We start from the raw sequence: 26,969 nt of genomic DNA, 5'->3' as shown, positions 1-26,969 counted from the left end.
CAGAAGTGAAAAATGAAACACAGAAAAAATATACTGAAAAATAATGAAGAAGTAAAGAAAATCATATAGGAAAGGAAGTTAAGGGAGAGGAAGAAAGGTTGAAAGACAGTTTGAAAATAATAAAAAAGTAAAAATGAAAGTAAAAAAAAGTAGAAGCCAAAAATGAAACAGATACAGAAAAAAATATACTGAAAATAATGAAGAAGAAAAGAAAATCATATAGGAAAGGAAGTAAAGGGAGAGGAAGAAAGGTTGAAAGACAGTTTGAAAATAATAAATAAGTAGAAGTAAAAAATGAAACAGATACAGAAAGAAATATACTGAAAATAATGAAGAAGACAAGAAAATATTATAGGAAAGAAAGTAAAGAGAGAGGAAGAAAGGTTGAAAGAGAGTCTAAATATATTGTAACGTAAGACACTTTCATGTAAACGAGAGAAAGAAGGAAAAACAAAATACACGAGGAAACATAAAAGGGAAGGGAAGAAAGTGAAGGAAAAGAATATAGGAAATAAAATAAAGGAAGAAAATGGAGTAGGAGGAATAGGAATGAAGGAGAGAAAGTGGAAACAACAACAGAAAAGGAAAAAAATATATATAAGAGCTGAAACAAGAAAATAATAGGTAGGCAAAAAAAGAGGAGAGGAAAACAGAAAAAAAAGAAAAGCAAAGAAGGTGGGGATGAGTAGGAAGAATACACACACACGCACACACACACACACACACACACACACACACACACACACACACACATGGAAGAAAAACTGTGACTAATGAAGAGGAGCGAAGAGGAATAAAAAAGAGGAAAAGGGAGAGGAAGAAGAGGCGGAAGTAGAAGCGGAAGAAAGAGGAACAGGAGGGAAGAGAAAGTGAAGAAGAGAGAGAGAAAAGGAATGGATGTGAAATAGATAAAAAAAACTAAAAGAGAGAATGGGAATTGAGAGAGAAAAAAATGGAGAAGAGAGAAATAAAGAAATAAAGCAGAGATAGGAGAAGAAGAAGGAAAAGGAGACGAAAGAGTACAGAAGACGAAATGAATAGGAAGTGAGAGAAAAGAAGGAAAAAAAAGAGAATGGAGGAAGCAGGAAAATGAAAATAAAAATAAAACAGAGATAGGAGAAGAGAAAGGAACAGGAGACGGATGATTACGGAACACGAAATGAACAGGAATAAAGATAAATAAAGAGGAAAAAAGGAAAGGGGAAAAGTACGAAGGAAGGCGAAGAAGGAGAAGATAATTAAAGTAAAGTAGAGATAGAAAAAAGAGGAAAGAAAAAGAGATGGGTAAGTAGAAAAGACGAAATCAATGGAAAGAAGAAAAGAGAAAAGAAGAGAAGGGAAAAGAAAGAAGGAAGTAGAGGAAAAGGAAAAGAAGGAAAGTAGAGTAGACATAGAAGGAGATGAGTGGGTACAGAGAACGAACTGTATCATAAAATCCGGGAAAAAAAGAGCGAGAGGGGGAAAAAAGAGGAGAGAGGTAAGAGAGAGAGAGAGAGAAAGGGGAGGGGAATGGAGGAAAACCAGAGAGATAGAGAAAGGGGGAGGGGAAGGGAGAGGAGGCAAAAGACAATAGGGGTTGGGGAGAGGTGGGGGGAAAGGTTTTGGAGAGAAGGGGGGGAGGGGAGAGAAAAGGGGGGGGGATGGAGGAGAACGAACAAGAGGAACCAGAAAGGGAAAGGGGAAGGGGGAGGGAGAGAGAGACAAGGGGGGATTGGGGGTAAGTTTGAAGAGAAAGGGGGAGAGAAAGAGGGGAGAGGAAGGCGAGGGGGGCGTGGGGGGAGGAAGAGGGGGGCAGGGGGGTTAGGAAAGGGGGGCACCACACCTTTCGGCCCCTCCCGCGCCACCGCCACACATAAAAGGGCGGCCAGGTGAGGTGAGGGCATTAGTCTCTCACCTGAGCACCTACAGCACACAACATGAAGGTACACACACACACACACACACACACACACACACACACACACACACACAGAGATTAGTACGTTAGGTTATTTTCTCTTACTTATTAATTTTGAGGTTTTCAGAATATACTTATCAATTGAGTTTCTCGTGTAGTGATATCAATTCAAGACCAAGGAACAGATATGTCAAGTTTATTACATTATTGGACATTAACGTAATTGACAGATTTTTTATGTTATTCTAAAGTTTATCGTAAAAGAAAGAGACGTGAGAGTCATATTAGTATTGGATATATTTGATTTACGCAACCCAAAGATTCATTATATCATTCTAGAGCTTATAGTAAAAGGAGCAGATGTCAAATTTATATTATCACTAGACATATATTAAGGTAACCAAGAGAGTCGTTATATCATTTTAGAGTTTATTGCAAAAAGGAACATTTTTTAACGTAACCAGTAAATTTCGTATATTATTTTGGGGTTTATTGCAAAAAGGGAACAGATACCGAAGTTAATAACATTCGTGGATATTATTTTAAATGTAACGAGTATCAAGTTCAAGTTCAGCTTAATCGTTTGTTTGATAAGATGAGTAAGTTAATGCGTAAAATTTTGTGGTGTCATCTCCTGTGTGACTCGATACGTTCCTGTTGCTGACGCGTCTGTTATTAGTAAAGGTTTTGGTATAGTCTCATGAATGGAAATATCGCAGTAGATAAAGTTGCTGATAATAGCTAACGAACCGAGGACACTCATTTATTCAGGATACAGGACACTCATTTATTCAGGATACAGGACACTCACTTGTTCAGGATACAGGACACTCACTTGTTCAGGATACAGGACACTCATTTATTCAGGATACAGGACACTCATTTATTCAGGATACAGGACACTCACTTGTTCAGGATACAGGACACTCATTTGTTCAGGATACAGGACACTCACTCGTTCAGGATACAGGACACTCATTTGTTCAGGATACAGGACACACACTTGTTCAGGATACAGGACACTCATTTGTTCAGGATACAGGACACTCATTTGTTCAGGATACAGGACACTCATTTGTTCAGGATACAGGACACTCATTTGTTCAGGATACAGGACACTCATTTGTTCAGGATACAGGACACTCATTTATTCAGGATACAGGACACTCATTTGTTCAGGATACAGGACACTCACTTGTTCAGGATACACGACACTCACTTGTTCAGGATACAGGACACACACTTGTTCAGGATACACGACACTCACTTGTTCAGGATACAGGACACTCACTTGTTCAGGATACAGGACACTCACTTGTTCAGGATACAGGACACTCACTTGTTCAGGATACAGGACACTCACTTGTTCAGGATACAGGACACTCACTTGTTCAGGATACAGGACACTCATTTATTCAGGATACAGGACACTCACTTGTTCAGGATACAGGACACTCATTTATTCAGGATACAGGACACTCACTTGTTCAGGATACAGGACACTCACTTGTTCAGGATACAGGACACTCACTCGTTCAGGATACAGGACACTCACTTGTTCAGGATACAGGACACTCACTTGTTCAGGATACAGGACACTCACTTGTTCAGGATACAGGACACTCACTCGCTCAGGATACAGGACACTCTCACTTGTTCAGGATACAGGACACTCATTTGTTCAGGATACAGGACACTCACTCGTTCAGGATACAGGACACTCACTTGTTCAGGATACAGGACACTCACTCGTTCAGGATACAGGACACTCATTTGTTCAGGATACAGGACACTCACTCGCTCAGGATACAGGACACTCACTCGTTCAGGATACAGGACACTCACTCGTTCAGGATACAGGACACACTCACTTGTTCCGTCCGTTAATATATAGTAATACTCGCATTTATCGTTATAATTATCGCCATCATTAGAATCATAATTAACAAGAAACAATTACTGCATAGGCACCAACAAGAACAACCACCAACTACACCACCATCACCACCACCACCACAAACAACAATACCACACACAACCACCACCACCAACAAGGACAATAAACAAAAACAACAATAACACCACCAACACCATCACCACAACCACACAACCACAACCAGGACGATCATAACCACCACCAATACAACCACCACAACAACCAACCCCCTCCTAAGCCCCCCTCCTCCCTCCTTCCCCCCCCTCCAGACATCAGCAGCAGCCCTTCTCCTGGTGGCGGTGGCGGCGGCGGCGGGCGTGTCGAGGGCGGCGCCGCAGAACTTCCTCGGAGACTCTGACGAGGCCGAGACGCAGTACCAGACGCCCTTGCTTCAGTACCAGAGCCCGACGCCGCGCTACGAGGTGCAATACGAGGAGAAGCCCGCGCAGTACGCCTTCCAGTGGGAGGTCAACGACGACTACTACGGGAATTACTACGGCCACCAGGAGCAACGCGAGGGGGTGCTGACCGAGGGGAGGTGAGTGCTGGGGCGTGGTGGGGTGTGTGGGGTGAAAACGTATGTGGGAGAGAAGGTTGGGAGGGAGGACATGAAGGTGTGTGTGTGGAAGGGTGGGATGGGGCAAAATTTGTGCAATGGTGTGGTTGTACTAAGTGAGAAGGGGGAAAGGGTGTGGGTGTGGGTGAGGTGTGCAGGGTGTGGTTTGGACATTGAAAGAAGGGGTGCTGTGTGGGTGGTGGTAGGGGTAGGTGTATTTATGAGAGGGAGGGGCAGGTTGGGGCTAGGACAGGGAGAAAACATGAATCTGAATGGCTGGATGAATGGATGGGATGACTGGGATAAGGGGTATGACTGTATGTGGGTGACGAGGCAGGTGAATGGAGTGGGGGATTATAATGATGACAAGGTGGGTGACGGGAGTGTGTCTAGGTGAAGGGTAAGGTGGGAAGGTGAGTGGGACAGATAATGAAGAGGGGGTGAGTAGATGGGGGTGGTGGGTGTTGGTGGTGTTGGTAGAGATAGTAATGGGTGTGAACGTGTTAAAAAAAGTGGTTATTGATGTGGTTCAGCTAAGTGGATTAATAATTTTAGGTCCTTCGAATATTAATTGCTAAAGTATTTCATCTTATTTTATCATCTATTCATCCCTTCATTCATTTATCAGGCTACCTAGTTTGTTCGTCTGTTTGTTAGCTAGTAAAATTATCTTAAAGTTGCAGTCTGGTGTACGCATAACCTTTCAGTCGACTAACTCAATAATCCATTACGTCAGTCTGTCAGTCAATCAGTAAGTCAGGCAGTCAGGTGGTTAGCAAGCGTCAGTCAGTGAGTCAGTAAGTCAGTCAGCCAATCAGTTAGCCAATCAGTCAGTCAGTTAGTCAGTCAGTCAGCCAATCAGTTAGCCAATCAGTCAGTCAGTCAATCATTAAGTCAGTCAGTCAGCCAATCAGTCAGTCAGTTAGTCAATCATTAAGTCAGTCAGTCAGCCAATCAGTCAGTCAGTTAGTCAATCATTAAGTCACTCAGTCAGTCAATCAGTCAGTCAGTCAGTTAGTCATCCAGATCTGATACGCAAGTCAGTCAAGCCGAGCCAATCACACGGTCGGTCAGCCATCCAATCAGTTAGGATTCCAGGTAGACAGTCAATCACTCAGTCAGTCACTCGGTTAATTAGTCAGGCAGGTAGGGGAAGCACAGGTGACCGAGACTAGACGATAAAAATAGTGAGGAAATAATGCGTGGGAGGAAAATAAGTTCAATAATAGGAATAGGAATAATAATACGGGTAAGATTAAGAAAGAGATAGAGAAGAAGTATATGAAGAGCAGGAAAAAAAACACGAACAGGAACAAGAATAAGAGAAAGAAGAATAGGAAGAATAGGAACAGGAATAAGAGAAAGAAGAATAGGAACAGGAATAGGAACAGGAATAAGAGAAAGAAGAATAGGAAGAATAGGAACAGGAATAAGAGAAAGAAGAAGAACAAGATTAACCATATGAATAAAAAAACAATCAAACGAACAAAAAAATAACAAGAACATAAAAAAACACTACCACTACCACCACTACTACCACGACTACTACTACTACTACCACTCCTCCTCCTCCTACTACTACTACTACTACCATCACTAAAACTACTTAAAACAACACCATTTTCTCTCTAGACAAAATATAACCGATACAAACGATAGAACAACAACTACAACAACTACAACAACAACAAGAGCAGTAGCATCAGTAGCAGTAAGGGGAGAAAGGGAGAGAGGGAGGGAGAGGGGCGGGAGATGAAAGTATTAGGGGAGGTACGCGGGAGGGGAGGAAGGAGGGGAGTGGCGGGGCGGCAAAGTCCAGTGCAAGTGAAAGTATTAAATGTATCAGACGACCTTTTGTTCAGATACAGGGAAAAACACCGCGTACCCCCTGCAGACACACACACACACACACACACACACACACGCAAGATCGCTTTCTCTGCATCACTGACTTAGTTGTTTTGGGATTATCTTTTTTTTTTTCTCCTTTCTTTTTTTGGGAGGTGTGAGTTAAGGGTGGTGGGTGAGAGTGGGGTGGGGGGGTGAAGGAGGGTGATGGGGTTGGGTCTTTTTTTTTGTTTTTTTTCTTTCTTTTCTTCTTTTCTTTCCTCTTTTTTTGTTTTTACCTATGTTTGGTTTTCTCTGTCTTGAGGGAGTTGCATGCGTCCTTTCTTTCCTTTCTTCTCTCTCTCTCTCTCTCTCTCTCTCTCTCTCTCTCTCTCTCTCTCTCTCTCTCTCTCTCTCTCTCTCTCTCTCTCTCTCTCTCTTTTTCTTTGCTGTTTTTTTCTTCTTGACCGCAAGTTCCATTTTTCGTGTTTTCTGTTTTTATTTTCTCTCTCCAGCTTTTTTTTTCCATTTCATTTTTCTTTTCTCCCTTTTTTATCCTCTACTTATGCTTTCTCTTTTCCATACACGACTTTCTCTCTCACCCTATCTATCTATCTATCTATCTCAACCTCTAACTCTTCTTGCGTACGATAATTTCCACTCAGGATCACAATTCCACCTTCCTAAGCTTCCTACACTAACCCAACCCTGGTCTGATTTGAGAACCTTACTTTCCTTTCAGCCTCCACTTTCTTCCGCGTTCCTTGCCTTCAATATCTCAAGAGGCAGAATGAAAGTTAGGAGGCGCTCATAATACAACAACTCCCTTCTTCTACGTGGATATCTTGACTGCGTTCTTGCGCTGGGTGGTTGGGTGGTGTCGAACTTTCAACCCCTGGATCATGCTTCTTCTTTTTGTGGGTGTGGGTGTGTGTGTGTGTTTGCGTAAGTTTGTGGTATAGTGAGTTGATCGTCCATTTAGCACAAGCCTTTCTTCATTCACCTAAATCATATCTCTTCCCTCCATCTCCATCGCCTTCCTCTTCCACTTCTTCATCTCTCTTCCTCTTCTTTTCTCGGCGTCTTCCATTCTCCTTCTTCTCTTTTCCCTCTTCCCCCTTTTCCTATCTTCGTCTTCTTCCACTTCCCCTCTTCTCTTTTTCCTCTTCTCTCTTCCACCTCTTCATCTCTCTTCCTTTTCTTTTCTCGGCGTCTTCCATTCTCCTTCTCTTTTCCCTCTTCCCCCTTTTCCTATCTTCGTCTTCTTCCACTTCCCCTCTTCTCTTTTTCCTCTTCTCTCTTCCACCTCTTCATCTCTATTCCTCTTCTTTTCTCGCCGTCTCCCATTCTCCCTCTTCTCTTTTTCCTCTTCCCCTTTTTCCTATCTTCGTCTTCTTCCACTTACCCTCTTCTCTTTTTCCTCTTCTCTCTTCCACCTCTTCATCTCTCTTCCTCTTCTTTTCTCCCCGTCTTCCATTCTCCTTCTTCTCTTTTCCCCTCTTCCCCCTTTTCCTATCTTCGTCTTCTTCCACTTGCCCTCTTCTCTTTTCCCTCTTCTCTCTTCCACCATCTTCCCCCTTTTCCTATCCTTACCCTCTTCCACTCACCCTCTTCCTTCTTCCACCGTCTTCTTTTTCCACTTAACAACACATATTCTCCACTAGGCATGTCCTTCTCCTCCACCACAATCATCTTCCTCTTCCACTTTCTCCTCTCCCTTTCTTTCCTATCCTCACACTCTTCCATCCATCTCCACCTAATAACAACGATTCTCCACCTTACACCCTTCTTCTTCTTCTCCATCATCTTCCTATTTTACTTCTTCATCTCCCTCTCTTTCCCTATCCTCACCCACTCCCATGCGCCTTCATCTAATCTCCTTTCTCTTCATTTCTCTCTCGGCTGTCTGTTCTACTTTTCCTTATGTTATACCTCTCCTCTAGTGTTTCTTCCTTAAAAATCCTACATCATCTCCATCACAATTGTCTTATCCTCCTCTCCATAATGATCCCTTATACCGATACTGGCTATGCTTTTCTCTCCTCTTTCACCTCATACCTTCCTCTTCTTCTTCTTCTTCTTCTTCCTTATGTTATACCTCTCCTCTAGTATTTCTTCCTTAAAAATCGTACATCATTTCCATCACTCTTGTCTTATCTCTTCTCTATCCTGATCCCTTATACCGATACTGGCTATGCTTTTCTCTCCTCTTTCACCTCACACCTTCCTCTTCTTCTACAGCTACTACGTCAGGCTGCCCGACACCAGGCTCATGAAGGTGGATTACTACGTGGACGAGTTTGGTTACCACCCCACCATCACCTACGAGGGCGAGGCTCAGTACCCCCAGGCGTCCACCAACGGGTACGTACAGGCCCCCCAGAACACCTACCAGCAGCCCCAGCCACAGACGTATAATCTCTAAGGGACGAAGATGAAGAAGAAGGTGGGGGTAGGAATGTGACCCCCACCTCTACCACGACCACTTCTACCACTTCCTCTACCTCGACCACACTCTAGATTACCTCCACGATGGTCCCCTCTCTGCTGAACTGCTCTGAATGTTGTTGTTGCTGATTACTGTCTATCTATCTATCCATCTATCAATCTAACCTCACCTGTCTATCTACCTGTCTATTTTCCTCGACCACTCTAATTACCTCCACGATGGTCCCCTCTCTGCTGGACTGCTCTAAATGTTGTTGTTGTTGAATACTGTCTATCTATCTATCCATCTATCTAACTATCTATCTACCTGTCTATCTATCTATCTTCGTGGGTGAAAGGGAAAGGAAAAGGACAAGAGGGAGGATGGCAGCCGATATGCATGTGGAGGCTTACTTACGCACGCACTCTCTCCCTCCCCTCACGCACACACCTGTCACATACCTACACATGCACTCAAGGCCTTCAGGTGCCCCTCAGGTGACCCTCCTCTCCCATACACACACACCTGGTTTTCCCTCTCGTCAGGTGTGGTGGGAAGGGATGTGGTGCCTACTCTTCCCTTTCCTCTTGTTCCATTTTCCTTCCCCCTTTCCTTCTTTTCCCTCTTTCATCCCCTTCACCTTCCCTTAATCAGTCTCTTTATTACCTTCCTCCTTACCTCAGTTAGTTAAGACCAGGTGTATCGATTTTTCTCACCTGTGGAAAGAGTTAGTGTTATTTTTTATACTGAGCTTCTTTTTATACATACATAGCGATTTATATAGGCCTACGCTTTTATTTTAATTTTTTGTTTTAATGTTGCTGTGTGTGTGTGTGTTAGGGTTCAGATAGGCCTTTTATATACCTCTACTGTTGTTGTTGTTCTTGTTATGAGATGTTATATATATACCTACTTATTTTTTTCTACCTGTACGAGTGTTTATATTTTTTATACCGGCTCCCATTGAATAAAAATATGCGCATTATACTTTTTTTTTGGTGTTGTTTTTTCCTTTTTGCTTTTTTTTGTTTTAATTGTTTTTTCCATCTATTTCAAACACAGATAAATACAGATAGACAGTCACGCACACTCAAACTCCCTCTCCTCTCCTCTCCTCTTTTTTTCTCTCCTCTCCTCTCCTCTCCTCTCCTCTCTTCTCTTCTCTTCTCTTCTCTTCTCTTCTCTTCTTTCTCTCATCTCATCTCATCTCATCTCACACACACACACACACCAAGCCCCCCCCCACACATCCACCTCCCCAGCCACCCCTCCCACTCACCTCCCCAAACACAAGAGGAGGATGGGAAGGATGGGTTGGCTGGCTTAAAAGTAGAAGAAAGTAAAAAAACAAAGCAACGAAAAGGCGGACAATTGTAGCCACGTCACGATTGTAATAACAGCGAAATGACAAAAGATAATATGAATGAGCGCGTACAGAAGAGAAATACCACTGTCCCTGGGGAGTGGTGTGCTCATAGCGGTAGACGACACAGTGATGGGAGGGTTAGGAGGAGGAGAGATGGCGAGATGGTATATGTCGTGAAAGGGTTAGGTTAGGTGAGGACGGTGGAGTTGGTGTGGGGGGAGGAAGGCTGTGTGAGGATACTGATATTGGTATTTTGTTTTTATTGTTCATTTTTTATTTTTTTTTATTTAGGTAGTGACGTGGGTTCTGTATATTGTGTGTTTTTATTTATTTTTGTAGCTGTATTGATTCTCCCCTATTCTATTTTTTTTATTTTTTTTCTCTTTTTTTTCTTTCTCTTTTCTCTTCCTCCTTTTTCTCCTTTTCTTTCTTGCCCTCTTTTTCATTTCCTCTTCCTCTTATTCTCTTCGTTTTTTCACTTTCTCTTCCCCCTTTTTTCTTCTACTATTCTCTTCCCCTTTTCTCTTTTTTTCTCTCTTTTTCTCTTCCTCTTTTCTCTTCCCCTATTTCTCTTTATCTTTTTCTCCTTTTTTTTTTCTCTTCCTCTATTCTTTTCCTTTTCTCCCTTCTTTCTTTTTCTCTTCCTTTTTTCTCTTCCCCCTTTTCTCGTCATCTTCCTCTTTCTCCTTTTCCTTTCCTCTTTTTCTCTTCCTCTTTTCTCTTCCCCATTTTTCTTCCCCCCTTTCTCTTCCCCATTTTTCTTCCCCTTTTCCTTTCCTCTTTTCTTTTCCTCCTCCTCCTCCTCCTCCTCCTCCTCCTCCTCCTCCTCCTCCTCCGCCTCCTCCTTCTCCTCCTCCTCGTTGTGTGTGTGTGTGAGTCAAATGCGAATCTGCTGCTCATCTCAACATCTCTAAAGACAAAAGCTGAGAGTGAAAGAAAAATGACTCACAGAAATTGCTTATGTTGATAGTGGATTCAACCTGACGATGCAGTGACGGAGAAGATACTCATTCATATAACGTAAGAAAACAAAAGAGGAGAAAAGAGTAAAAGATGATGAAGAAGAAGAGGAAGAAAAGAGGAAGATGATGATATTGATGATGAGGGGAAGAGTGATGACGAAAAAGTAGTGGCAGAAAAAGAGGTAAAGAAATAAGGTGACGATGGTGATGATGATGATGAGAAAGATGAAGAGAGAGGATAAGAGGAAGAAACAAAAGATAAATAAGATAAGAAGAAGAAGAAGAGGAAGGAGTGTAGATAGGAGGAAAAGAATAACCACAGGAGCAAAAACACACACACACACACACACACACACACACACACACACACACACACACACACACACACACACACACACACACACACACACACACACACACACAAAGACAGAAAGGAAAAAAGACTGACTGACTGACTGATTGGGTGGATAGCTGACTGACTGACTGACTGGATGGCTGACTGACTGACTGACTGGATGGCTGACTGGCTGACTGACTGATTGACTGGCTGGCTGTCTAATTGAGTGAGTGACTGACTGACTAGATGGCTGAGTGACTGGCTGACTGACTGACTAGATGGCTGACTGACTGACTGACTGGGTGCCTGGCTGATTGACTGACTGACTGACTGACTGACTGACTGGATGGATGACTGGCTGACTGACTGACTGACCGGCTGACTAACTGACTGACTGAGTGACTGACTGGATGATTGGCAAACTGGGTGAATGGGTGATGGGTGACTGACTGGGCGATTAGCTGCCTGGGGGCGGGAGTAAAGAGGAAGAGGAAGAAGCTGAAGTCCACAAATGGAAGAGGAAGAAGAAGAGTGGGAAGAAGAGGCAGGTGATGGGGTGCTTAAAGGTCGAGGGAGAAAGGAGGAGTTGGAGGAGGAGGAGGAGGAGGAGGAAAAGGAGGAATCGTACTATTTCCTAATTGGTTTAGATTCTCCTCCATTCCCCACCCACACCCACATACACACAAACACACACACAAACACACAATCTCTCTCTCTCTCTCTCTCTCTCTCTCTCTCTCTCTCTCTCTCTCTCTCTCTCTCTCTCTCTCTCTCTCTCTCTCTCTCTCTCTCTCTCTCTCATGCAGACAACCCCAACCTTACGTTCTCTTGCTTCCTTTCTTTTTCTTTATCTAACCAACTGGCTGGATATTGATAAGGCGCCCGACAACCTTCTCCCGGCAGCACAGGTCACTAGTTTGGGCATAATCAATTTTTTGGTAGCGCCGGTTTTAAAAGTGACAACCGGGGCGGCGAGGGGGAGGCAAGGGGGTAAGTTGGAAAGTTTCGTTTAGTCGGCGCAACGTCTGTGGTCATATGCCGGAGAGAGACAGGAGGGGAAGCAAGTGGGTGGGTAAGCAGTAACATGATGAGGGAAAATGAGAATGGAGAGGAGACTGAAGATAAGGAGGAGGGAGAGCAGAGAGGTGGAAGGAGTAAGGGGAAAAAAGGAGGATGAAGAGGAGAAAGGAAATAAAAGAGAAGGAGGAGAGAGCAGGAGAGGGAAGGGGAGGAAGAGGAGGAAGATGAAGAGGAGGAATAGGAGGAGTTGGAAGAGAAGGGGCCAAAGAGGGGAAAAAAAGGGGGAAGGGTGATTGAAGAGAAGGATGTTGATGACGAGGAGGAGGAGGAGGAGGAGGAAGAGGAGGATGAGGAAGAAGAGGAGGAGAAAGAGGAAGATGAGGAGGAGGAGGACGAGGACGGGGACGAGGAAGAGAAAGAGGATGAGGATAAGGATGAAGAGGAGGAGGAGGAGGAGGAGGAGGAGACAGGGCAAGTTACAAAAGTGACAATTGCGGCAGCGAGAGGCAGGTAAGTAAATATACAGGTGTGTGGGCAGGTAAGCAGAAAGGGGTCATCGATTGGGCTCAGGTGGAAGAAGGAAAGGTGGAAGGTTGAGGATGAATAAGGTGGAAGAAGATAAGTAAAGTGAATGGATAAAATGAATGAATGAATGAATAAAAAGTAACATAAAAAAATATTCATTGAAGGGTCTTAAAACGCTCGCTGCAAGCTTAACCTTCGTAGTGCAGAAAATAATAGTTCTTGAAGCTGGATTTCTTGTTATTTTCCAAGTGTTATTGTTCCCCTTATCATCACCAACACCACCATCACTACCATCATCATCACCATCTCCACCTGTCACCACCATATACTTCTACCACTCGCACTCCCCTGTCTACACCATCAACGCAATGACCATCAACATCACCATCTTTACTGCCACCATCATCACCATCTCCACCTGTCATCATCATATATTTCTATCGCTCACACTGCCCTGTCTACATCACCATCGCAATAACCATCAACATCACCACCATCACTATCACCATCATCACTATCTCCACCTGTCATCACCATATACTTCCATCATCACACTGCCCTGTCTACACCACCATCGCAATCACCATCATCACCATCATCACCATCCTTGCTACCATCATCACCGCCATACCACCAACAGAGTCACCATTAGTACGTCATCACCATCATCACCATCATCACTACCACCACCACCATCACCACCACCGTTAAAAAGTCTAGCTGCTTATTAGGTGAAAGGAAAGAAAAAAACATACTCTGCTTACTTGAGGAATGATTCGTGTCTTCCGGAGTTATTTATAAAACCTTCGCTGATTCGCCTGTCAATCGACCTTTTTGTTTTCTGACGCCTTTCTGTCCATCTGTCTGTTTGTCTGTATGGGTGTGTGTATGTGTGTGTCTATGTGTCTGTCTGTATCTATCTATTTAACTACCTATCAGTCTATCTATCCACCCGGCTATTCATCTTTTCTCATCCAATTTTAGGTAACACACACATATATACACACACATGAATACACATAGATAAATAAATAAATAAATAAGATATAAGTAAAAAAAACGCGTAGAAAAGGAAACACTGAGATAATTTAATGTCCCAAAGTTTATATACACACAAACAAACAAACATCCATTGAACGATTTATTAGTCTCGTGTCCGAAAAATAAATAATAATAAAAATAACAACAGATATACACAAACAGTTGAACAAATAAGATTAACAATGCAGAAAAGAGCGTAAAAGGCAAAGGTTTCGAGGCTTATATTGACACAAACACCTCTGAGTTGCTTGTTCGACGTGTGCAAAAAAGATAATTGTTATTGTTTTTCTTCTCATTATTATTACGTGTTTACAGTCTCACGTAACAAAGAATAAAAAAAAGTTACCCGGTACAAGAACAAATACATATCATTAAGTTGTAGGAGAATCAAAGAAATGCTCAACAAATATCCTTCTGGCATTTACTTAACTTCTTTCCTCCTCTCTTCGTGGAATTAAAAAGCAAAGACATTTAGCAATTCGTCTCAATCCTGTTCTCCCTTCCTCCTCCTCTCCTCCTTCCTGGCTCCCTTCCTCCCTACCTCCCTTCCTCTCCCTCTACTCTTTCTTCCTTCCTGCCTCCCTTCCTCCCTACCTCCCACCCTCTCCCTCTACTCTTTCTTCCTTCCTGCCTCCCTTCCTCCCTACCTCCCACCCTCTCCCTCTACTCTTTCTTCCTTCCTCCCTTTATATTGAAATCGAAAGTAAGGAAGTTCAGGTATATATCTCATTCCCTTTCCCCCTTCATTCCTTCATCTTCTTCTCTCATGCCTTTCCTCATCCTTCCTTCTCTCTCTCTCTCCTCTACTCGTTCTCCCACCTTTCCTTCCTTCCTTCCTTCCTTCCTTCCTTCCTTCCTTCCTTCCTTCCTTCCTTCCTTCCTTCATTCATTCATTCATTCATTTCATTCACTCTTTCGTTTATATATTAATTCACTTCTCCTTCCCTCTCTCTACTCGTCCTACCTTCCTTCCTTCCGTCCTTCTTTCCTTCCTTTCTCATTGATATAAAAGAGTTAGATAATTCTCGTATACATTTCAATCCTGCACTCTCTCCCTCCCTCTCTCTTCCTGCTTTGCTTTCTCCTTTCCCCTTTCCTTTTTCCCAGACCGATCTTAATGTCACCCTTATGTATTGAAAGTAATATGTCATAAGAAAATGAAGGAATACAGGTAAAGCGAGTATTGAGAAGTCGCGCAAAAATGAAATGTGTGAGTGAGGCGGGAAACATTAATGAAAATACGTAAAACAAGAAAGTAGGTTAAGTGAGACGGCAGTTACGAGTGACATTAACAAAAGAAGAAGAAGAAGAAGCGAGAAAAAGAAGATTATGAGCCGTGAGAACGCAGAGGAAGAGGAAGAGGAGGAGGAAGAGGAGGATGAGGAAAGAGAGGAAGACAGACCTCCGTAACCAAAAACTAGAACTAGGTAAAAAAAAAAAAGGACGAGGACAAAAACGAAAAAATAAGAAATAGAAACAAAAGAAAAAGGATAAGGAGGAAAAAAAGAAAGAGGAAGAGGAGGAAAAGGAAGAGGAGAATAATGCTTTTTTTTTTTTTAGGTAGAGACGGTGGGTGGAATAGAGCGCATGTCACACACACACACTCTCTCTCTCTCTCTCTCTCTCTCTCTCTCTCTCTCTCTCTCTCTCTCTCTCCCTCCCTCCCTCCCTCCCTACGTCCCTCCCTACTTCCCTCCTTTCTTATCTCTCCTCCAAAGGTCTAAATTTCCAGTTTGAAGTAAGACTATAATTGATGTGAGTGGATTTTGCGCGCTCGCGCGCACGAGAGAGAGAGAGAGAGAGTAAGAGGGCATATAAGCGGGCGCTCTTTAGTCCTATGTGTCATTACTTTCCTGCGTCTCACGCGCCACCACGATGAAGGTACGTGTGTGTGCGTGTGTGCGTGCGTGTGTGCGTGCGTGTGTGCGTGCGCGTGCGTGTGCATGTGTATGAGCAGTGTATAGTGTTTAAGTGACTAAACAATTACACACACATGAGCACACGAAAAGGGGAGGCGGTGGCCGAGTGGTCAGCGTGCGGGCGCGGTGCCCTGGAGGATCCGGGTTCGAGTCCCGCCCGTCGCTACAAGCTGAAAATTTTCAGGCATCGCCTAGTGGCCTAAGACTACCTACGTGCTGTCCTGAAGATCACCTGTCAACCCGGACTCTAGCTCCGGAGGGGGGGGCAGCATGAGCCAAGCAGGACGGCGCCACTATAAAACACATTCCTGCGCCGCTAATGGGCGGGGGCCGACCATAAGGCCCCATCAAGGAAGCCTAGCGGGTGAAGAATTTTATCGTTAACGCGCCGGTATCTCACTTTCTACCTAATCAAGTCTTCTCATGTTATCATATATATATATATATATATATATATATATATATATATAGATATATATATATATATATATATATATATATATATATATATATATTACTAAATTATAAATTTCCTGGATCAGCCCCTTCGACCCCTTTCAGGGTCACTAAAAGGCAGGTTAATATGCATGAACATCTTAAAAAGGGGCTTCGCCACTTTCGACCTTGTGTTTCTATATTTCGTTGCTCTGGGCCACACAGTCTCCCGGGACCCCGCGGATTTGCAGACTTCCATGGCTTTTTTACACTTGTCTTGATCTTTACACTCTTTCATATGGCTATCCGGGAGGTTTGTAGCTTAGTAGAAGACAAGTATGACAACAGAGAAGCACTTCGTAAGGTAGGAAGCGAGATACAGGCGCATTAATGTAACCAATCTTAATCGCTTGCCGGAGCTATAAACAGAACTCTTAAAAAATCATGCCCAGTTCTTGAGTCACGTCACTTTTCTTTACCGGTAGACTCTTGAGTGTTTGTGTTTGTGGCCCTGTAGTGACAGACGCCTCTCTTTCCTTCTCTCTCCCTATCAACAAGGTGGTGGGGGTTCTCCTGCTGCTCCTGCTGGTGGCGGTGGCCGCGGCGCAGAACCACAGCCAGAATCACGCCACCGAGCAGGACTTAAGACAGAAGAAAGGAGAGAACCAGAGCCAGAGCCAGGAACACCAGAACCAAGAAGAAAACGAAGAGCAAAACCAAGGACGAGCAAAACGAGAACATAACCGAGAACAGAACAGGGACAAGAGACTAGACCGGCAGGAAGAAGATATAGAAACCCGAAGAAGAGAAGAAAAGAACCCAAGACAGCATCACTCAGACGAAGACAGAGAAAAGAACCCGGGAAAGAGCCGAGAAAGAGAGGAAAGAAAACGAGAACAGAACAGGGACAAGAGACTAGACCGGAAGGAAGAAAATATAGAAACCCAAAGAAGAAAAGAAAAGAACCCAAGACAGCATCACTCAGACGAAGAGGGAGAAAAGAACCCGGGAAAGAGCCGAGAAAGAGAGCAAAGAAAACGAGACTCAGACGAAGAAAAGAACCCGGGAAAGAGCCGAGAAAGAGAGCAAAGAAAACGAGACTCAGACGAAGAAAAGAACCCGGGAAAGAGCCGAGAAAGAGAGCAAAGAAAACGCGACTCAGACGAAGACAGACATAAGGACCCGGGAAAGAGCCGAGAACGAGAGGAAAGAAAACGATCCCAAACCAACCAGAACCGAAGACAAAGTAGAAGAAGAGGAAGACAAAGAGAGAGACAGAACCGGAGAGGGAGAGAGAGCCGAGAGGAGGAGAAACAAGAAGAACCCCGGAAGAGAAGAAGACAACAGAACCAGGACAGAAAGCGCCGGCCAAGGAACCAGTCGCGTAGTAGACCATCCAAGAGGATCCACACAAGAACCCCACGTCAACACCAGCCAGGAATTCCCCTCAGCCAAGCAGGACCCCAATTCCCGACGCGGTTCACGACTCAATCCGACTCCAAGGAACCTCAAGTTCAACGCCCCAAGTTCTCGGTTCGTGCCAAGTCTCAAGAACGGGACCAAGGTTCGATTCCAGCTTCAAGAGGAACGGGAGTGCCCTTGTTTGAAATCCTACAGAGTGTTGCAGAAGATACCCATAGCGATAACTCTGCAACCCGGATGTCCTCTTCTTCTTCTTCCTCCTCCTCCTCCTCCTCTTCTTCCTCCTCCTCCACACATAAGAAGCCCCAACACAATCATCCCCCTCAGCCCTCCTCCTCCTCCTCCTCCTCCTCCTCCTCCTCCTCCTCTCGAAGTAAAAGCAAGCCTGCTACTTCTTCACCGCCCGAGACATTTGCAAAAGTCACCCCTCCCAAAAATGACCCACTATCACCATCACCACCACCACCACCATCATCACCACCTTCACCTCCACTATCCACTTCTAGTTCTCCGCCATCTTCATCTCCACCCTCCCCTCCACACGCTCCATCTTCTTCGTCTTTCGGCAACAGCATCAAGAGAATTCTACTGACTGATACAAAGGCAATTCCACCTTCCTCATCCACTTCGGTATCACATGAGCCTTCCCCTGATCCACCTACGCCATCATCCACTTCTACCACTCCACACGCTACGAGCTCTCCATCTTCTTCATCTATCGCTAAAACAGAATCATCTCCGCTTTCCTCTTCCACCTCTTCCACTTCACCACAACAAACTTTCTCCTCTCCACTGCCTCCACCATCCACATCAAGTCCTCCGCAGTCCTCTCCACCTACCAAAAGCTCTCCACTCACTCCGTTTGTAGTTGAAGTCATTCAGAATGTGAAATCGATTACACCACAGGCAACTCCTTCCTCTGCTCCACCTACTCCATCATCCACTTCTACGCCTCCACCCACTGAAGCCACTCCTCCTCCACCTTCTCCATCTATCGGTAAAACCACTAAGAGAATTGAATCGGCTAATACGGAATCATCTCCACCTTCATCTTCCACTTCACTACAACAAGCTTCCTCTCCACTTCCTCCACCATCCAAAGCAAGTCCTCCACAGTCCACTCCACCTGCCAGAAGCCCTCCACTCCCTCATTCTGTTGGTGAAGTCAGTCAGAATGTGGAATCAAGCACTCCACAGCCACTTCCATCCACCTCAGCACCCAAAGACTCTACTCCACCACTTGTGATAACCACGAAATCCACTCCACAGTCAATTCCACATCCCTCTTCCACTTCAGAGCCCGAATTTACTTCACCACCTCTGCTAACCACTGCACCTCATCCACAACCAACGCAACCACCACCTCGGCCTCTTCCACCTTCTCATGCTCTTACTCCTCCTCCTCCTCCTCCTCCTCCTCCTCCTTCTTCTTCTTTTGGTTTGCCTCGTTTTAATCAAGGTCGTTCAAATGGTCTCAGTCTGGGTGCAAGAGTTCGTCCGGAAGCACCTTCTTCTTCTTCTTCTTCTTCCTCTTCTTCACCTTCTTCTTCTTCTTCTTCTTCATCTTCTTTCTCCTCTTCTCGTTTTCCTTCCTCTTCTCGTTCTTCCTCTTCTTCTTCTCGTTCTTCCTCTTCCCATTCTTCTTCCTCTTCTCGTTCTTTTTCCTCCTCTCGTTCTTCCTCTTCTTCCCGTTCTTCACATCCACCTCCATCTCCTTCTTCATCTCCTTCTTTTCTTCCTTCTACACATCCACCATCTTCTTCTTCATCTCCTCCTTCTTCTCATTCTTCCCATCCACCACCTTCTTCTTCATCTCCTTCTTCTTCTGTTTCTTCCCATCCACAACCTCCAAAATCTCCTCCTCCACCTCCCTCAAAGTCACCACCACCACCACCACCACACACCATACGCCACACCACACCACAGCCACACTCCACCACCACAAAGCCACACTCAGGCTACCATTACCGAACACCCAAAATTCACTTCTATCTTCCCACAATATCTTTTAAGCCCCTATCTACAACCCCTCGAACCTCCTCCTCCTCTTCCTCCTCCTCCTCATCGTCATCCCATCATTCCTCCTCCTCCTCTTCCTCTTCCTCTTCCTCTTCCTCGTCTAGGTCTACATACTCATCTTACCGGACTACCTCAAGCAACTCTCAACCTCTTTCACTTCGAGTACCACCAAAATCATTCTACTCCACTTTGACTCCCTCTTCACTCCACACCACAGCCTCCTCATTCCACATCTCCACACCCTCCCCACTCCATTCCACAGCCTCTTCATTCCACACCACAGGCCACGCATTCCACAAAACCACAAACTGCTCATGCGACAAGCCTCTCAAATTCCCATTCCTCTCAGGTCATACCAGGACTTCTTCTTTGCCACATTCCTTATTCACTACTACACCAGCCCCCCCCTCATACCAGACACCAGAATCTTCATACCAGACCCCAGATACCTCATACCAGACTACTACACTTTCACACCGGTCTTCCACGTCCCGATACCAGCCCCCAGACCCTACATACCAGCCCCCTCATACCTCATACCAGCCCCCAACTACAGCCCCATACCAGTCCTCCACATTCTTATACCAGCCTCCGCACCACTCATACCAGCCCCCAACCACACCCTCATCCACATACAAAACCCCAGACCACTCATACCAGCCCCCAAAACCATCATACCAGACACCAGACCACTCATACCAGCCCCCAAAACCATCATACCAGACACCAGACCACTCACACCAGACCCCAAAACCATCATACCAGCCCCTAGAACCTACATACCAGCCCCCAAAACCATCACACCAGCCCCTAGACCCTACATACCAGACCCCAAAACCATCATACCAGCCCCTAGAACCTACATACCAGCCCCCAAAACCATCACACCAGCCCCCACATCCTACATACCAGACCCCAAAACCATCACACCAGCCCCCACATCCTACATTCCAGACCCCAAAACCATCACACCAGCCCCCACATCCTACATACCAGACCCCAAAACCATCATACCAGCCCCTAGAACCTACATACCAGCCCCCAAAACCATCACACCAGCCCCCAGATACCTCATACCAGACCCCAAAACCCTCATACCAGCCCCCACAGCACACATACCAGCCCTCAACCACACCCTCATACCACTCTTTCACATCCTCATACCAGACACCAGACCCTGCAGACCACACCCCATTCCACTTACACTTAACTCCAGCTCCTAAAAAGCATATCCAGCCCCAAGTCCACTTATCCACATCCTCATACCAGACACCAGTCCCTTTATATCACACCCCATCTCACTCACACCAGACACCAGCCCCCTCACACACAGCCCCCCAAAAGCCTCTCCACCCTGTACACCACTCATACCAGCCCCCAAACTCGCCCTTATACCAGGAAACTACCACCTCCTCCTACCAGAATATAGGCCCTTCCTCATACCGCACCCCAGCCCACTCATTCCATCCATATCCAGCCCCTAAGAAGTCGTTCCAGCCCCCTCCTCCACCAGCCCCTTACCAAACCACACCTTCTCCGTCATACCCCACACCAGATCACTCCGGCTACTCATACCTCCCCCCAGCTATCCCATTCCACACCCCAGCGCTTACATTCGACCCCCCTTACCCCCTCTACCCTCCGTACCCTCCCCACGCAGTCCTCCCTCAACATCAGACCCCAAGACCACTAGCGACAACCCCTCAAAAAGATCCAAACAACCTCCTCACCATTGTATTCAAGACCGCTACACCATCACATGAGCCAACCACGGACATGTACGGACCCACAACACCCAAGCCCATATACCAGTCACCCAAGGACACGTACATACCTACCACACCAAGACCCACGTACCAAACACACAAGGACACATACCCTCGCAAACCCACGACTCCACGGCCCATATTCAAGACTCCAAAGATCACGTACAGGGTCACGACGCCTCAGCCCACGTACCAAGATAAGGACACGGACGCAACCACCTCCACGGACCGTCCGCGTAAGCACAGCGGACAGGCGGGGCTCGAACAGGACTTGGTACAGGAGCTGATCAACAGGGAGGTCCTCGGCCATGCGGTTCAAAATAAGGCAGACAACACGCTGTACAGGTGAGTGAGTGAGTGAGTGAGTGAGTGAGTGAGTGAGTGAGTGTGGGAGGGAGGGAAGGAAAGGGTTTAAGGGAGAGAGAAAGGGAGAGAGAATGATGGGTAGGGTGTGAGTGAGAGGGTGAGGAAGAAGGGTATTGCGTGTGTGTGTTTGAGTGAATGAGTGAGTAAGAAAGTGAGTGAGAAAGAGGGATAAGGTGTGTGTGAGTGAGTTACTGAGTGAGTGAATGAGAGAGAATGAGAGAATGTGTGTGAAAGTGTGAGTGAATGAGTGAGTGAATGAGGAAGGGAGGGACAGAGAGAGGTGGAGGATGATTGTGGAAGGGAATGAAGGAAGAAAAAAATAGAGGAATTGAAGGAGAAAGGGAGAAAGAGAGGAAGGAGAGAGGGAGGGAGGGAGGGAGATAGAATGTCATAAAGAGAGGAAAAGAAAGGAGTATAAGGGAGAAATAAATGAAGAGAAGGAAGGAAAGAAATGAAGGAAGAAAGAAAAGCATGAAGGAAGAAAGGAAAGGAAAAGGAGCAAAGGAGCAAAACGAAGGAAGAATATTGAGATGAAAGAAGGGATTGAAGGAAGAGAGGTGAACTACATTAACGACAGCAAACACAATCTTAAAATTAGTAAATGTCAACAGGGAAAAAAAAAATAAAGTAAAAGTACAGCACACACACACACACACACACACACACACACACACACACACACACACATAGGCCGTCTTCACACACGCGGTTCGTCTGCAGCAGTGCACAGAATACTTGTCCGTTTGTCGGCGTTGGTTCAAGATGGAGGACGTAAAGATGAGAGTGATCTATGTGTGTTTAATGACCAGGGTGTTAAGAAAGAAGAGACTACGTAAATGATGGACCCACCCAATAAACAGCTCTACGATCCTTCAAGGGGTATCCTACACATTACATCCTGACCTGAAAGCTGATTAGGAAAAGTTTTTCAATTATGTTTGGATGTCATCTCTTACATTTGGAGAACGTGTGAGCAAATTGAACCTCTGCCGCTGATTAACCACGACTGCCGCTCGGGGAAAGTCTGAAGGGCTCCATAGACTTTTAGAGTATTCTGATCCGCCTGGGGCCGCACGGGTTAGCAGCGCAGGGGGCCGGTAAATCATTGCCGCGGGGGAATTAAGCCGCGCGGCCAGCGTGTGAAGGTCCTCATTGAACTTCATTGATTTCTAAACCGCGCGGGAAAACCGTGCGAGAAAAAACCGCTCGTGTGAAGGGGGCCAGAATTTGCGTGCAGTCAATTCTCTCACTCACAAATCGAGAGCGGCCGGTGAAAGGCACATCGGCTAACCTTTCAATATTTTTTCTTTGGTTTAATTTTTGGTGCTGAAGGCGGGGAAAAGGAACAGGAAACGGCTTAATGGTGGTGTTGATGCTGGTGGTGGTGATGGTGGTGGTGGTGGTGAAGGGGTATTAGTACTGGTGGCGGCTATGTAGATGTGGGCACAGTGGTAGTTGTGAAGGTGATGATGGTGGTGATGATGGTGGTTATGATGATGATGGTATATAGTGTTACAGCAAAGTGAGTGGATGGAAGCAATGGTGGTGATGGTGTTGATGGTGTTGATGATAGTGATGGTGGTAATGATAATGGTGATGGTGGTAATGGTGTTGATGGTAGTGATGGTGTTGATGGTAGTGATGGTGTTGATGGTGTTGATGGTGTTGATGGTGGTGATGGTGGTGATGGTGGTGATGCTGAGTCATAGGGGGGAGGGGGAGGCTGGTAAGTACTAGTTTTTTGAACGTTCAAGTAATATGTCTATCCTGTTTGCATTGGTCTAGTTTACTTTATTTTTTGTTTTAATTTGCAGGTCTAGAAGTGAATGTACTCTCTCTCTCTCTCTCTCTCTCTCTCTCTCTCTCTCTCTCTCTCTCTCTCTCTCTCTCTCTCTCTCTCTCTCTCTCTCTCTCTCTCTCTCTCTCTCTCTCTCTGTGTGTGTGTGTGTGTGTGTGTGTGTGTGTGTGTGTGTGTGTTGCTAGAAAGAGGCTTATGTATTTTTTTTTTCTCCCGTCTATCTACTTTCCCTTTCTACTCTTACTCTAATATTCTTTTGGTAATTTCTTTTTTTCCTCTTAAACTGCCATTATTCCTCCTCCTCCTCCTCCTCCTCATCATCATCATCCCTGTTATCATCATCATCATTTCTACCACCATCATCACTACCACCATCACCTACATCATCACCTATAACAGAACCACCACCACCGCCACCACCACATTCTGGGCACAAGTTTCAGGTGTGTCAGTGATCTTTCGTAATGGCATTCACTGCATCAACAGGTGGTAAATTTTCTGAAAGTGAAGGTGGTGGTGATGGTGGTGGTGGTGGTGATGAAGGCGCAGATAATGATGATAATAGCAGGGATGATGATGATGATGATGATGATGATGGTGATGATGATGATGATGATGATGATGATGATGATGATGATGATGATGGTGATGGTGACTCATACCAGCCCCCAAAACCATCATACCAGCCTCCACATCCTACATACCGGACCCCAACACCATCATACCAGCCCCTAGACCCTACATACCAGCTCCCAAAACCATCATACCAGCCCCCACATCCTACATACCGGACCCCAACACCATCATACCAGCCCCTAGACCCTACATACCAGCTCCCAAAACCATCATACCAGCCCCCAGATACCTCATACCAGACCCCAACACCATCATACCAGCCCCTAGACCCTACATACCAGACCCCAAAATCATCATACTAGCCCCCACATCCTACATACCGGACCCCAACACCATCATACCAGCCCCTAGACCCTACATACCAGACCCCAAAACCATCATACTAGCCCACAGATACCTCATACCAGACCCCAAAACCCTCATACCAGCCCCCAGATACCTCATACCAGACCCCAAAACCCTCATACCAGCCCCCAGATACCTCATACCAGACCCCAAAACCCTCATACCAGCCCCCAGATACCTCATACCAGACCCCAAAACCATCATACCAGCCCCCAGATACCTCATACCAGACCCCAAAACCCTCATACCAGCCCCCAGATACCTCATACCAGACCCCAAAACCCTCATACCAGCCCCCAGATACCTCATACCAGACCCCAAAACCCTCATACCAGCCTCCACAGCCTCACGCCCCTCATCCCGCCCTCCCCTCTTTCAGCTACTTCGCCGGGCTGCCAAGGTCCCGTAGCTCCAGCGTGGACATCTACCAGATCGTGCCCGCCGTGGCCTACCTGAAGAACAACGCCACCCGCACATCTAAGGGCGTCATCCACTACAGCCTCTTCGGGTATCCGCGGAAAGGCGAGGCGGTGGGGATACCCTAGGCCGTCTGAAGCACTTTACTCGTCAAGGATAAAAGTGTTGAGATTAATAGTGGGAGGAAGTTGCATGGTGACTTAAAGTGTGAATGTTGAGCTCAGTGACCCTTGTTCGAGCCCTGGCGTTGGATGAGTGTTTTCCAGCCATCGCAAGACGGCTGGACACCCTCGGTCTGACGCACTTTTCTCCTGATGAAAATAAAGGTGTTGACTATAGTGGTATAGGGGAGGCAGTGACACAGTGGCTAGTGTGAACGTGCTGAAAACAATGTCCCTCGTTCGAATCTCGCCGTCGGATGATGATTGTCCAGCCTGTCTATCTGCCCTGACTTCGGCTGCACGCTGACGCACTTTTCTGGCGATTGAAGTGAGAGTGTTGACATTAGTGGAGGCGTGAGGCAGCGGGGTGGTGGCAGAGCGTGAATGTGCTGAGAGAAGTGTCCTTAGTTCGAGCCCCGGCGTCGGATAGTGATTTCCCAGCCATTGTTGGGTGGCCGAATACCATCCACATGCTTGTCTGTCTGCCATGCCCTCGGGGTCATGAATGTACCAAAGGGAGCACCGCGGGGCAGCCTGAGCCAAGACGCAAAAAAGAAAATATCGAAACACTCAGATATATTCATCCGCGTTGCCCTAACCAACAGCTGGGCGGGACCACAACCACTACGCTATAAGATATACAGATTACCGGTGCGCTGGGGTATGCATGAAAAAGAAAGCATATACGAAGGTGTCCTCGCTCCCGACACCCGCGGCTTCACTTCGGTATCATTATTTTTTTGCGGTGGAGTTTACGAGTGTCGGCGGGGGTGATGGCGGGGCAAAGGTGACCCGTAGCAAGGCCTCGGCGGCACCCTCTTGCTCTCTTTTCTCCATCCCTGAAGCACTCAAAGGTTTATTACGCTGCATCCTTCTACATTTCCTTCCTTGCCATTCTAACCCTTCCTTCCTTCCTTCCTTCCTTCTTTTCCCTCATTCCTTCCTTCCTTTTTTTCCCTTCCTTCCTTCCTTCCCTCATTCCTTCCTTTTTTTCCCTTCCTTCCTTCCTTCCCTCATTCCTTCCTTCCTTTTTTTCCCTTCCTTCCTTCCTTCCCTCATTCCTTCCTTCTTTTCCCTTCCTTCCTTCCTTCTTTGTTTCTTTGTTTGTTGTTATGTTGAATAGGCGAGTTTATCTCTGCGTGTGAGGCCTGGGAGCGATCGAGAACATTGCAAGGCACTCTTAGGAAGCGGTCAGATTTGTGTTATGTTTTCGCTACAAAAGAATGCTGAATATGATTGTTCAGAACATTTAGTAATAGTTGATTTTAGTTTATTAGTTAGCTAGTAGTTAATTAGTTAGTTTGTTAGTGTTATTAGTTAGTTATTAGTTAGTTTATTAGTGTTGTTAGTTAGTTATGCTCAACGAATAGAAGATAGCACTTTCATTACGATCATTTTCCTTAATCTAATGTTTAATCTTTTTCTTTTTCTTTTTTTATTATTATCGCATATATATATTTTTGTCTTTGATATTAGATTTTATTACATACTCTTATTCCTTACGTCGTTGATAAGATAAGAGGTCACACAGTTATGCTCAATCCGGTTCATGCAAATTCTGACATTCATAGCAGAAGTATATATGTAAATAAAACCTAAAAACTGAAAAAAATAAGTTAGGTTGCCTGTCGAGTGAAAAGGTTCGCCTACTGTAAGCCGCCAAACCCAAGTCTCGTCTACCTCTGATGCGGTTTAATAAAATAATGAATAAAAAAAAGTGTTACGATACATATAAATAGTGTTAAGATACAAATAAATAGTGTTAAGATATAAATAAAGAGTGTTAAGCC

At 45.4% G+C, this 26,969-nt stretch overlaps 2 protein-coding genes across 2 annotated transcripts; both read left to right on the top strand.

Annotated features, from left to right (window-relative positions):
- The first annotated feature begins 1,875 nt into the window (after positions 1-1,875).
- LOC126980814 (cuticle protein 18.6-like) lies at positions 1,876-9,631 on the top strand. Its single transcript, XM_050831095.1, has 3 exons — positions 1,876-1,922; positions 4,103-4,371; positions 8,458-9,631. Exons 1-3 carry the CDS (start codon positions 1,917-1,919, stop codon positions 8,639-8,641), a joined length of 459 nt encoding a protein of 152 aa, XP_050687052.1. The 5' UTR covers positions 1,876-1,916; the 3' UTR covers positions 8,642-9,631.
- Positions 9,632-15,751: 6,120 nt separating this feature from the next.
- On the top strand, positions 15,752-26,969 carry LOC126980705 (mucin-2-like). Its single transcript, XM_050830874.1, has 3 exons — positions 15,752-15,776; positions 16,808-21,801; positions 24,981-26,969. Exons 1-3 carry the CDS (start codon positions 15,771-15,773, stop codon positions 25,144-25,146), a joined length of 5,166 nt encoding a protein of 1,721 aa, XP_050686831.1. The 5' UTR covers positions 15,752-15,770; the 3' UTR covers positions 25,147-26,969.

This window comes from Eriocheir sinensis, chromosome 4 (assembly GCF_024679095.1).
Source record: "Eriocheir sinensis breed Jianghai 21 chromosome 4, ASM2467909v1, whole genome shotgun sequence".
NCBI lineage: Eukaryota > Metazoa > Arthropoda > Malacostraca > Decapoda > Varunidae > Eriocheir > Eriocheir sinensis.
Note: the sequence above shows the minus strand (reverse complement) of the source record. Positions and strands in the feature narration are given on the sequence as shown.

Excerpts from the sequence above, each read along its gene's own strand:
- LOC126980814 (XM_050831095.1), top strand. Across the intron at positions 4,372-8,457 it reads GGGGTGCTGACCGAGGGGAG|CTACTACGTCAGGCTGCCCG; the intron begins GTGAGTGCTGGG and ends CTTCTTCTACAG.
- LOC126980705 (XM_050830874.1), top strand. Across the intron at positions 21,802-24,980 it reads GCAGACAACACGCTGTACAG|CTACTTCGCCGGGCTGCCAA; the intron begins GTGAGTGAGTGA and ends CCCCTCTTTCAG.